General features: G+C 41.2%; 1 protein-coding gene across 2 annotated transcripts in view; it reads left to right on the top strand.

The window, feature by feature from the left end:
• SLC10A7 (solute carrier family 10 member 7) overlaps positions 1-12,407 on the top strand; it is a 292,638-nt gene that overhangs the window by 254,792 nt on the left and 25,439 nt on the right. For both annotated transcript variants that reach the window (XM_020901268.2, XM_070474787.1), the window contains one exon: positions 2,746-2,819. In XM_020901268.2, the coding sequence (XP_020756927.1) occupies positions 2,746-2,819 (74 nt within the window). The remainder of the gene's footprint in view (positions 1-2,745; positions 2,820-12,407) is intronic.

Raw genomic sequence — 12,407 nt, forward strand, 5'->3', positions numbered from 1 at the left:
TAGAGAAGGAAATAGCAACCCACTCCAGTGTTCTTGCCTGGAGAATCCCAGAGACAGAGGAGCCTGGTGGGCTGCCGTCTATGGGGTCGCACAGAGTTGGACACGACCAAAGTGACTTAGCAGCAGCAGTGTGAATCAGCCAGAAGTACACATGGATCTCCTCTGTCTTGAGCCTCCCTCCATGCCCTCCCGTCCAACCCCTCCAGGTTGTCCCAGAACACCGAACTGAGCCCTGTGCCACGTGGCAGCCTCCCACGAGCTGTCTGCTTTATACATGGTGGTGTTTATATGTCAGTCCTGTTCCCCTGGTTCGTCCCACCCTCCTCAGCCCTGTGTCCACACATCCGTGCTCACTGTCTGTGTCTCTGTTCCGGCCCCGGACATAGCTTCATCTGTACTGTTCTTCTAGATTTCACACATATGCATTCATGTACAATGTTTGTTTCTCTGACTTACTTCCCTCTGTATGACAATCTCCAGGTCCATCTACATCTCTACAACCGACCCAGTCTCATTCCTTTTTATGACTGAATAATATCCCACTGTATGTAGGTACCATTATGCAGAGAGGAGGAGGTGGTAGAAGAGAGGGTCCCTATCCCCTCCAGTGGGTATATAACAAAGAAACAGGATGAGGGATCTATTGAGGGAAGTTTTTTCTCCCAGTGACAGTTATATATAAGGTTAAGTCTGGGGCTTCCCTGGTGTCTCAGTGGTAAAGAATCTGCCTGCCAATGCAGGAGACATGCAGGAAGATCCCACATTCCTCAGAGCAGTTAAGCTCATGTGCCACAACTAATGAACCTTGTGCACTAGAGCCAGAGAGCCACAACTACTGAACCCACATGCTGCAACTACTGAAGCCCAAACGCCTAGAACGCATGCTCCGCAACAGGAGAAGCCAGCACAATGAGACGTCTGTGCACCTCAACCAGAGGGTAGCCCCAGCTTTCTGATGTAACTAGAGAAAGCCTGCACAGCAACGAAGACCCAGCACAGCCAAAAGTAAATAAATAAACAGAGTTTTTAAAAAGGATAAGGCTACCCGGGGAAATTGTGGAGTCACCTTTCTTTAGAGATCCTTGACAACTGGATAGATTTCTGTATCTGCAACTGTACGTGTGCAGTCAGCCTTTAAAACATTGTTCCCTTTGCTCACTCTCTTGTCTGAGTTCAGGGTGGGCAATGAATAGGCTCACACAGACTCACTATGTCTTCAAAAGCTGATTCTGGAGGAAGGAATAGTTTCTAACATGTCAAAAATGCAATAGTAATAATTGCATTTCTAACCTTTTTGGTCCTTGGTCCTCTAAATCTTTGTGATCTAAAATAGGAAATTTCGATATGATATTCACTAATACTGATCCCCATAACATTTAATGGATTTTTAAAGTTCAACATTATTTCTTTATTGAATTCTAGTGTTTGAATGTCCCACTCCCAACACAGGCACAAATGATTGTGAAGTTTTGATGATCTGTTAGAGGGAGAGTGGATACATGCATATGTATGGCTGAGTCCCTTCATTGTTCACCTGAAACTATCACAACATTGTTAATTGGGTACACTCCAAGACAAAATAAAAAGTTCAAAAGAAAAAAAACATTACATGACAAAAATTTTAGCTCTAACATTTAATGGGATTTTGACTAAGCAAGATCTTTTTATCTTTAGCACAGTGAAGTGAAGTGAAAGTCAAGGGCTTCTCAAGTGGCTTAGTGGTAAAGAATTCACCTGCCGATGGAGGAGATGCAGGTTCAATCCCGAGGTCAGGAAGATCCCCTGGAGAAGGAAATGGCAACCCACTCCAGTATTCTTGCCTGAAAGTCAGTCAGTCATGTCCAACTCTTTGTGACCCCATGGACTATAGCTCTCCAGGCTCCTCTGTCCATGGAATTCTTCAGGCAAGAATACTGGAGCAGGTTTACCATTCCCTTCTCCAGGGGATCTTCCCAGCCCAGAGATCAAACCCAGGTCTCCTATATTGCAGGCAGATTCTTTACCAACTGAGCCACCAGGAAAGCCTTTTAACATATTATTTAGCAGTTAAGCACAGACACAGGAGCTGGACTTGGTTTAACTCCTGACTCTGTCACTCACTCCCTAGCTCTGAGGTCCTGGGTTGGTTCCATAATTTCTGTGTACTGAGGTTTTCTCATCTGTTAATAGGGATATCATACTGGCTACCTGATAGGATTTTTGTCTTTACATGCAAAGGCCTTAAAGGAATACTTGGTACATGGTAATTGCTAAAAATTGGTCATTTGTTATTTTTACTGAAACATATGATGTTAAATCCTTGTTCACACCTTGTAGTTCTCAAATGTGTGCACTTGCTGCCTAAAGGATGTGTTGCTCCTTGAGGGAAGCCTTTTTGGAGACACATTAACTCTTTCAAGCTACTGCATTGAAATCAAGTGGCAGCCTGGTGGGTGCACTAATGGAGTTTCCTGCTGCAGGATTTTTATAAAGTCCTGTGCCACAGATCCATGATGCATATGATCTTAGGAGACCTCCCCCGCCCGCACCATATTTTTAGGACTGTCTCTTTTTCATGGATAAACTAGAAATTACTCTCTAAAAAGAAATTTGGACATTTCTGTGCATTTCGGTATAGAATTACTTCTGTCTCCAGGATTGAGCAAAAGGATGTTTGCATGAAGATAGGTGCTACATTTGATTGAGGATGTGTTAAATAGGCTTTTTTATAGCAATATTTGTAAAGCTTTTTTTTCCCCCCCTCAGGAATAATTCGGGTTTCACACCAGCAGACACTGTAGCTGTCATGTTCTGTTCTACACACAAATCCCTCACATTGGGTAAGTAATCCACAGACCGAAACACTAGCTTAATATTACCTTCAGATAATTGCATCTTATGATTTTGAAATTCAAACAACTTTTCAAACTAAATGGAATGTGGGTATTGTCTACTTTGTTACCTAAAAAACGGTAGCAAAGTGCGGCTCAATCATGACTTTGAAATACCATCATGAATTAAACTATTTTTAATAGTTTTAATAGTGTAGGGTTTAATAGTGTAGGGTTTAGCTCTACTTGTAATCATGTTTTCCATTCTCATAGGTTTTCAGGGTCGAATGTTCATGTTAAAAGTTGGGGAGTGGGGTAGTTGTGGGGGTGCAGTGAGCACAAACTTGGCTTTGAAAGGGCCTAGAGTGACCCCTGGAAGATATTAACATAGTTTCTGGAAGCTCGGAGCAGGGTGAAAATAATTGACATTAGGCTGAAGTTTATTTCAGAATGTTATTTCTATAAAGAAACAACAATATATTTAGTTGTTGTGAACTCAGTCTCATTAATACCTAAAGTGAAATAAGTATACATACTTATAAATACATTTAATGGACAAAAATGGATCAAGAAAAGTGCTATTCTCTCCTTACCTTTACCCAGTTTAAAGGCATTATCCCAATAACCTATCTAGTTATCTGGAATCCATGCTTTTAGTCATTAAAGATCATTAAGTAATGAGAAACTGTATGGAAACATCATTCACAAACTCGGTGGGGTAGAAGGCACATTGTCGCTAAACTCGTGTTAAAAATTCCTTTACATTTTGGTGTATAACTGACTTAACATTCCTCTAAGTCTGTTTATGTTAAAGTTCAGTCTGTAAACTAGAAAACAAAGATATTTCCTAATGGTTTTACTAGCCCCAGACATTTCTGTCCGATAGAATTATTTTCAGTCTTGCAAAGATGGGGAAATGATTTAGAAACTGGACATACTCTTATGTAATTGCTATCTAGGACTTCAGATTATTTGAATAAATTATATGTGTACTGTCCCTTCACTGCAACATGTCTATTAGGTTTTCCTTAGAATCATCACCAAAAGGAAGCTGAGAGAGCTTTGGAAGCTACTTTCTGGTTCCAGATTTTGTGAACCTGGACAAATCACTTAAGCTCCTGAACCTTAGCTTTCTCACTTTGTAAGGCTTTTTCTTACATTGTAAGGGTGTTGTAAAGACTGAAGATAAAACGTGTTAAGTATCCGACCCAGGACTTGTCCGTAATACAGGTCAGTCCGTGAGAAAACGTGTTCGGTGATGGTGCTGTGTGTAGGTTGCTGTGGATGGAGCCAGACTGCCCACGGAGAGAGCTTGGTGTGCTGCCTGGAAGCAGCGGCTGCGATTCGCTATTGCTCTGTGTTGGTTATGAACGCGTTACTGTTTCCAGGGTTTCAGTCCTCTGCCCTGGGTCTTGTTGATGTTCACATGATAGATGTGGTTTAATTGTTGACCTCAAAAGGAATCAACCTGCACTTTTCCCCGCATGTCATTGTTACGACGTGACGCCAGTGCTCCAGGCATCCTGGAGGACAGGCGGGGGTTCCTGTAGAGATGGGGGCCAGAGACTGGGCGCCTCCAGCCCCCTCAGCGGTCACGGGTCAGGGCTCGACGGAGCCTGTGTTGTTAGCGCAGGTGCTGAGCCCCGGCTGCGTCCAACATGCTTCTGCATCTCTGCCCTGGCCTCTGAAACCCGCCCGCCCTTAGGATTTGCTTTTGTCAGGAAAACCCAAATGGATTGTGCTTTTTTAAAATTTATTTGTCTTTGTGTTTGGCTGTGCTGGGTCTTCGTTGCTGCGTGTGGGTTTTCTGTAGTCACAGCTAGTGGGGGCTCCTCTCTAGGTGCTGCGTGTGGGCTTCTCACTGAACTGGCTTCTCTTGCTGTGGCGAGTGGGTTCTAGGGCCTGTGGGCTTCGGTAGTTGTGGCTCGCAGGCTCTAGAACGTTTGCTCGAGAGTTTCTGTGCACAGGCTTAGTTGCCCCACAGCATGTGGGATCTTAGTTCCCAGACCGTGGATCGAACCCACTTCCCCTACATTGGCAGGCAGATTCCTAACCACTGGACCACCAGGAAAGTCCATGTTTATTTTTTTCTCCATAATTTTCTCCTGTGCTGGAGCTGGCCGTGATGAGTAAAGCTCTACCTGAGAAGCATACTGCAAACTGATCTGTATTCTTTTCTGTAAGCAAAATACTCATGCTGTTTTTTTTCTTCATTTTTTTAAATCTCAGAGCCATATCGTTCTGTTCTTGATGCTTTCTGATTTTCAGTCATCTGAAAAATTAGATGAACACCAATCAAAAGTATCTATTTTACTGAAAACATTGGGGTTAACTTGGGCTTCTGCTTTTGCACTTTGCTTTTGCAGTATTCTCCCATGAAATAGATACTTGGTATTTAGCAGACAGAGTTAGAGACTATTTTAGATATCTGCAGGTTAGTCAATAGGAATATTGTGTGTTTGTATTGCTGTTGGTACAGCCTAGCCCTGCCCTAGGCAACTCAGATCCAAAACATGACTGAAATACAGTCAGAAGAAAAAATTAGTGACTTTTAAGAATTGCTACCTCTTCTGTAAAGAATAATTTGGAAACAGTACAATTTAAAGTAACTAGTAATGCAGAGTTCTTGAATATTATTTCTAGATTGAGTTTATGATGCACATTCTACTACAAAAAAAAATGGATGCAATCTAGATAATTTTGTAACCCTAGGTTGTAATCTGATTTGAAAATAAGTACATCTTTAAAAGTTATACAGACTTCTGAGTTCATTATTTCGTTAAAAATTGCTTGTGGTGTACTTCCTTATGTAACAGAAGCCATCCTGAAATGAAACTAGTCTAAAAAAAATTCATTGTTGTGTGTAGTTGCAGCTGTACCTGAAATAAAAATGTTATTGATGACTGGAAAAAAAAAAAAAAGAAATAGATACTTGGATCCTGCAATACTATTCTAGTATGATAACTAAATAACCATGGTGGTGTAAATCCTTAGTTATTTCCGTAACATGGTAGACCTAGTCTCTCTTGGAATTGCAAGTCCTAAATACTCATCCTGACTCTTCCATTGAAACATTCCCAGGCCTTAGTTTCCATAGCTCCTGGATTAGGGAATTTTACTTGCAGAGTCAGACAGGGCTGAAGCGCCTTAGCATGCATGCATGCATTGGAGAAGGAAATGGCAACCCACTCCAGTATTCTTGCCTGGAGAATCCCACGGACAGAGGAGCCTGGTGGGCTGCCGTCTGTGGGGTCGCACAGAGTCAGGAAGTGACTTAGCAGCAGCAGGATATTCTATTATGCCTTGATCACACCTGGCTTTCTGCCTGCAGTCTCCCAGGTAGCATTTATAAAAATGACCTCTTTGCTGCTTTCTTATCTCACTGAAAAAGTGCAGATAACCCTTGGAGCGCCCTTATTTCTGCACACAGCAAGGGATGTTTGGGTCCTCTTGCTTGAATGGCCTTGTTGAGCCCTATAAATTTAGTGTATCATTTTCACAAGGTTCAAGGCATGTTTCCATCTACTGGTGACCTGACATCTCTGGTACAGAGGAGATGCACAGCAGTCCCCCAAGCCACAGCTGATAATTATCCTAATGGGACTTCTCATCTGCATGGCAACAATAGAGCATCACAGTAAGTGTGAAGAATTCATGTTTCAGAAAGCAGGGGGCAAATTTCAGGTAGGATCTATCACTCAGAGTGATACTTTCTCTTATTTCTCACCAAGATAAAAGACAACAGATTCAAATATATCTGTTTGGCGTGTAGGAAATACATTTGTCCCTTCTGTGATCACTGTCAAAATATTTCTTTTAGTGATTTTACACACACACATGTGCATACACATACATACACATAACTTCTCAAATAGATTACATTAAGAAAGCTCAATGAAATAACATTGTTTATTAGCATATCCAGTATTTGTATTTAAGAATAAATTATTGCAGGCCAAGTGGTACCCAGGTAACTAATGAACCAAAGATGAAAACTCTGGTTTTGAGCAGCCTTCTGAGTATTCTCTTGTACATATGCTTGCAGTTTATTTTATTGTTCTTGCTTTTGCCCTGTCTCCATCTCCTTGGTGTACTTGCATCTACACACATGCTGAATTTGATTCATTGCTTTTATTAGTGCATTTGCCATTGATTGATTAGTTCTTCGTATTAGTACTTTTTCTATTGATTGATTGCAGATGAAGTGACTATTTGACCTTTAATTATGAGGCTTCCTATTGAAAATGACATTGAGCTATGGCTCCACATAATCCATCTGGAAAGCCTGACATGATGCCATTCCCTGGAGTTCGTTCAGGAAGAAAGAGGAGGCCTGGAGGAAGTGCAGAGCTTTCAATGTGCTTCATCTAAAACAATACTACGGGGCTTGTTTACTGCTCTCCTATAGTTGCAGCTCAGGGTTGGAGGTAATTATATTTTGTCAAGACAGTGTCACTTGCTGTGGGTTGTTCCAAAAGCCATGAACTCTCCCAAATTATTTTCTAGCCTGATGATGGTATTTGTATAATAATGAGAAGGTATTTTACATAGCAGAGTTGGGGGAACAGCTCATACCCTAGTTACCAATGGTTCAGTGCCCCATCAGTCAATAGAGCTCATCAGTAAACAAATTCAATTTGAGGGATCCTGTGAAATTAGTATTTTACTTTTACTTCACTGATCTTTTTCTCTTGAGCATTCAAATCACTTTGCTTATCTAAAGTTCTAATGTATGTAGGAAGTTCTCACTGTTCCTAGAAAGAGAATGTTTAAGGATGTTTGAGATCCTTAAGTGTATGTTTATGTTAGTTTTTCATGTTTTCAAATAGCAAAATGAAAGCATATACTCCTAGAGTGTGTCAACTGACAAATGGCAGTCAATTGTGAGACTCCAAGTCGTTAGCTATTTCCAAAAGCTTTTCTGAATTGAAGGAATGCTGTTTAAAATTTAAATAGAGTGTTGTGATCAATGTGTATTAAAAGTCCACTGTGGGTCTTACCATTTCTAGACATTTGTGTACAAAGACCAATCAAGGCAGCTGTCCCTCCTATTGAACTTCATTATGAGTCACAGTCACACAGCTGGGCTGTGAGAAGAAACTATGCATTAAAGCAGAAAGAATACATCTTTTTGGGAGATATAGGATTCTGGAGAGAGTGGAAGGAATACAAACCTGATTCTCATCTGGATTCCAGTTCTCTCATCAAGTGTGCGTGAGTGAAAGTCTCTCAGTCATGTCTGACTCTTTGCAACCCCATGGACCATACAGTCTTTGGAATTCTCCAGGCCAGAATACTGGAGTTGGCAGTCTTTCCCTTCTCCAGGGGATCTTCCCAACCCAGGGATCAAACCCAGGTCTCCCGCATTGCAGGCGGATTCTTTACCAGCTGAGCCACAATGCTGGAACAAATCACTCAACTGCTGTCAGCCTCAATTTCCAAATCTGTAAAATGAGAAGATGGGTAAGATGATCCTTGAGATTCCTTCTAGTTTTAAGTTCCTATGAGTCAGGTGCTCAGATAATACCCCCATTCTGTAACAGTTTCCCTGATATATGTAAAAAGGAAGAGAGGTTTTTAAAGGAATGTCTATGTAAATAATGTTGGAATATTACAAGAAAGGAAATATGGCTGTTACATCTTCCTAAAGAGGCTAAAAAATATCTTTATACTCCCCAAAGAGTTCCACAGTGGTGGTGGTGGTGGTGCTCAGTCATTTCCAACTCTGTACCCCACGGACTGCAGCCTTCTATGGTCCTCTGGCCATGGGATTCTACAGGGAAGAATTCTACAGTGGATAGCCATTCCCTTTTCCAGTGGATCTTCCCGACCCAGAAATCGAATCTGCATCTCTTGCATCTCCTGCATTGGCAGTCGGATTCTTTACCACTGAGCCACTTCAGGGTTTCATAGGAGAAACAAAATCTGAGAAGGATCTTGTTTTCAATTTTCTTTGAAAGCTTTTCAGGAGTGCTAAAGGGTTACCCTGCAACTTGGGCTAAAAAGATCATTTAATAACATCTGGGTTGTTTTCCCCAGAGGAAATGGAACTGAAATCCAAAAATTTGCATTTGCTTTTCTTTTCCCATAAAGCCTCTCTGCGATTCTATTTGGCTCATAAAGACTATTATCTTGATGAAGCTACCCTACAGTTGGGAAGCACTTTTTTAAAGCCTTTAACCATTAAGTCATGTTACCTAAACAACCTTAAGTGTTAGCAAATCAATAATTATGATTTTTCATAAGAACTGAAAACATAGGAAAAAAATCTAAAAATGTATCCCAGGTCAGATAATTGACAGACACTAGATTGCAGGTCTCCTAACTTCCAGAACTGCACTGGACAACAGGATACAAAAATTTTTCAAAGACCCAAAAGTGCCAAATTGGTTCTGAGTACTGTAAGTATACACTGTCAGTGTGAGTTTGAATCATTTAATTAATTGTTTGAAAATGACTTCTGATTACATTGCTAAGTTATAAGACAGTTTAAAAATATTCAGTATATATAATTGCAGCCATATGCATATATTCCTTGTGGCCCCATCACAAACTGGCACACAATCCTTATATTTTCTTTATTAACAAAAAGTTATATTCTATTTCAAGTGTTTCTTGATGAGCCACCCCTTACATTTCATGGGGTATCACTGCCCTCTGTTCTTGCAAACTAAGAGCTACAGTGCTGTCTGACAATACGCTATTACGGTAGAAATCAAAGTCCAGAAAATAGAAGCTTGTCTTTGAGGCATAACTGTAAATGTATCTTTTGTCCTGTGGTTTGCTCTTAGAGTTGCAGTTCTGTAAGGAAAGGCAGTCTGAAGACCCCTACCATCTGACAGATTTTTTTGTTATGAAGTATAGTTGATTTACAATGTTGTGTTAGTTTCCAATGTACAACGAAGTAATTCATTTATAAATGTGTGTGTGTGTGTATATATTCTTTTTCAGACTCTTTTCCATTATACATTTTCATAAGATGTTGAGTATAATCCCCCTTGCTATATAGTAAGTCCTTGTCATTTATCTGTTTTAGGATGTGTGCATGTGCTAAGTTGCTACAGTCATGTCCAACTCTTTGCGAACCTAGGGACTGGAGCCCGCCAGGCTCCTCTGTCCATGGGATTTCCCCGGCAAGAATACTGGAGTGGGTTGCCTTGCCCATCTCCAGGGGATCTTCCTGACCCAGGGATCAAACCCATGTCCCTTAAGTCTCCTGCATTGGCAGGCAGGTTCTTTACCCCTAGCGCCACCTGGGAAGCCTCTACAGTAGTGTTTATCTGTTCATCCCATTTTTGTTGTGTTAGTCACTCAGTCCTGTCAGACTCTTTGCGACCCCATGTACTGCAGCCCACCAGACTCCTCTATCCATGGAATTCACACTTCTAATTTATCCCTCCCCCATTTCTCCTTTGGTAACCATGAGATTGTTTTCTGCGTCTGTAAATCTGTTTCTGTTTTGTTCATTTGTATCATATTTAAGATTTCACATATGGTGATATCATATGGTATTTGTCTTTATCTGACTTCTTCACTTAGTATGGTAATCTGCAATTTTATCCATGTAGCTGCTGATGGCATTATTTCATTCCTTTTTATGGCTGAGTAATATTCTGTTGTGCATGTGTGTGTATATGTATATGTATATAGATATATATATCACATCTTCAGAGAAGGCAGTGGCACCCCACTCCAGCACTCTTGCCTGGAGAATCCCATGGACGGAGGAGCCTGATGGGCTGCAGTCCCTGGGGTTGGCCATGACTGAGCGGCTTCGCTTTCACTTTTATGTATTGGAGAAGGAAATGGCAACCCACTCCAGTGTTCTTGCCTGGAGAATCCCAGGGACGGGGGAGCCTGGTGGGCTGCCGTCTATGGGGTCGCACAGAGTCAGACACGACTGAAGCGACTTAGCAGCAGCAGCAGCATCATATCTTCTTTATGCATTCTTCTAGCATCTGCCAGATTCTTAAAGATGCCACTGCAATTAAAGGCCCAGTAGGTTTTACCACCATTCTGAAGACAATTCAGGGGGAATATTTGTCCCTCTGTACTGTTTTCTGATTCACATAAACAAAGAGAAAAATGCAGATTCTCGAACAAAGTGATACACTTATGTTCAGAGGTTTGAAGATTACTTGACTTTAAATTTTTGATTCTGAATTTGGTGTCTGAACTTAATCACTGGTATATCCGGACTGTAATAAAAATTTAGAAAGTCCCCGGGTTCAGCATAAATACCCAGTTGAAGACGTTTAAACCCTAACCCTAACCCTAACCTCTGAGGTTCCTAACCCGATGCTCAAGTACCATTCTCCCTAATGATACAGCAGACGCTCATCATGACCAGAGCCCCGATGCCGCCCTACGTTTCTGCTCCTTCTCCATGTTTCCTGTGCCGGGGACCGTCAGACATTTGAAACCACAGCCTGCATTTAGGAATACATTTTACGGTGTGATCCAGGAGACATTTGCATGTATGTAAAAAGTTTTACCAAACAACATTCACTCTCACTTCCTGTGATATATTCCGTATTCCAGCCAAGTGCTGGACTAAAACCCATTACACTGATTCTGTAACTCATTAACAGATCATAATGCAAGGTCTGAAAACTACCACTTTAATCTTGCTTGATGAAATTTTATAGACTTTCTCAAATATTTATCATGTCATCTTTGGCTATTGCTATGCCTTTTTCACTGAACCTTAACCCAAATTTCTGATACCACATGGGAACCAGAGCTGAATGAAGACTTGGAATGTTTCTTGATTTGCAGTAAGATCACCTCCATTTAGGTTTTGTCAATCCAGTTTACATAACAGAGTTTCTATGCCTTTTGTTAATATGTTTTTTAAATCATTTCTCTATTCAACATGTTTTTGATTAGTAATAATAATAACAAAGAAGATTAATTGGGTACTTAATAGGCTAAATGCTTGTTACAAGAAGTAATTTACTTGAAAATATTTTATGCCAATGGTTCCTGTAGACTTCAGTGCCCAGGAGAGCCCACTGTTCTCATGCAAAATTCTTACTGGAATATTCAGCTACTATTTTATCAGAAAGAAAGTATGCCAGGGGCTTCCCTGGTGGCTCAGTGGTTAAGAATCTGACTTCCAGTGCAGGAGACGGGGTATCAGTCCCTGATCAGGGAACTAAGAAAGATCCCACACACTGCGGGGTAACTAAGCCTGTGAGCTGCAAGGAAGAGCCAGTGCAGCCAAAATTAAAAAGAAAAGAAAAATGTATTCCAGAGGAAGCTACAGCAAATGCTTTTATTATCCTGTATTTATCAGAGACTTTACTAATTAGCATAATGAATTCAGAAGTAGGTTTCTACTGAGGAAATCACCGCCTTTTTGCTTTGTATGATAAGTGTAAGAAATGGACCTTCACTCAAATGTAGACTGTCTTAAACTTTAGAGTTGCACACTTCCCACTCGCTCAAAGAATCTAGGAAATCCCGTGTCCTGAATGTGAAGCCCCCGGGGCTGCTCTGGGGGCCTGGTCCCCACGGCGTTTTGTGTTCAACCCCTGTCTGGGGGCTGCTCTGGGGTCCTGATCCCCACGGGGTTTTGTGTTCAGCCCCTGTCTG

This window comes from Odocoileus virginianus, chromosome 12, assembly GCF_023699985.2.
Source record: "Odocoileus virginianus isolate 20LAN1187 ecotype Illinois chromosome 12, Ovbor_1.2, whole genome shotgun sequence".
NCBI lineage: Eukaryota > Metazoa > Chordata > Mammalia > Artiodactyla > Cervidae > Odocoileus > Odocoileus virginianus.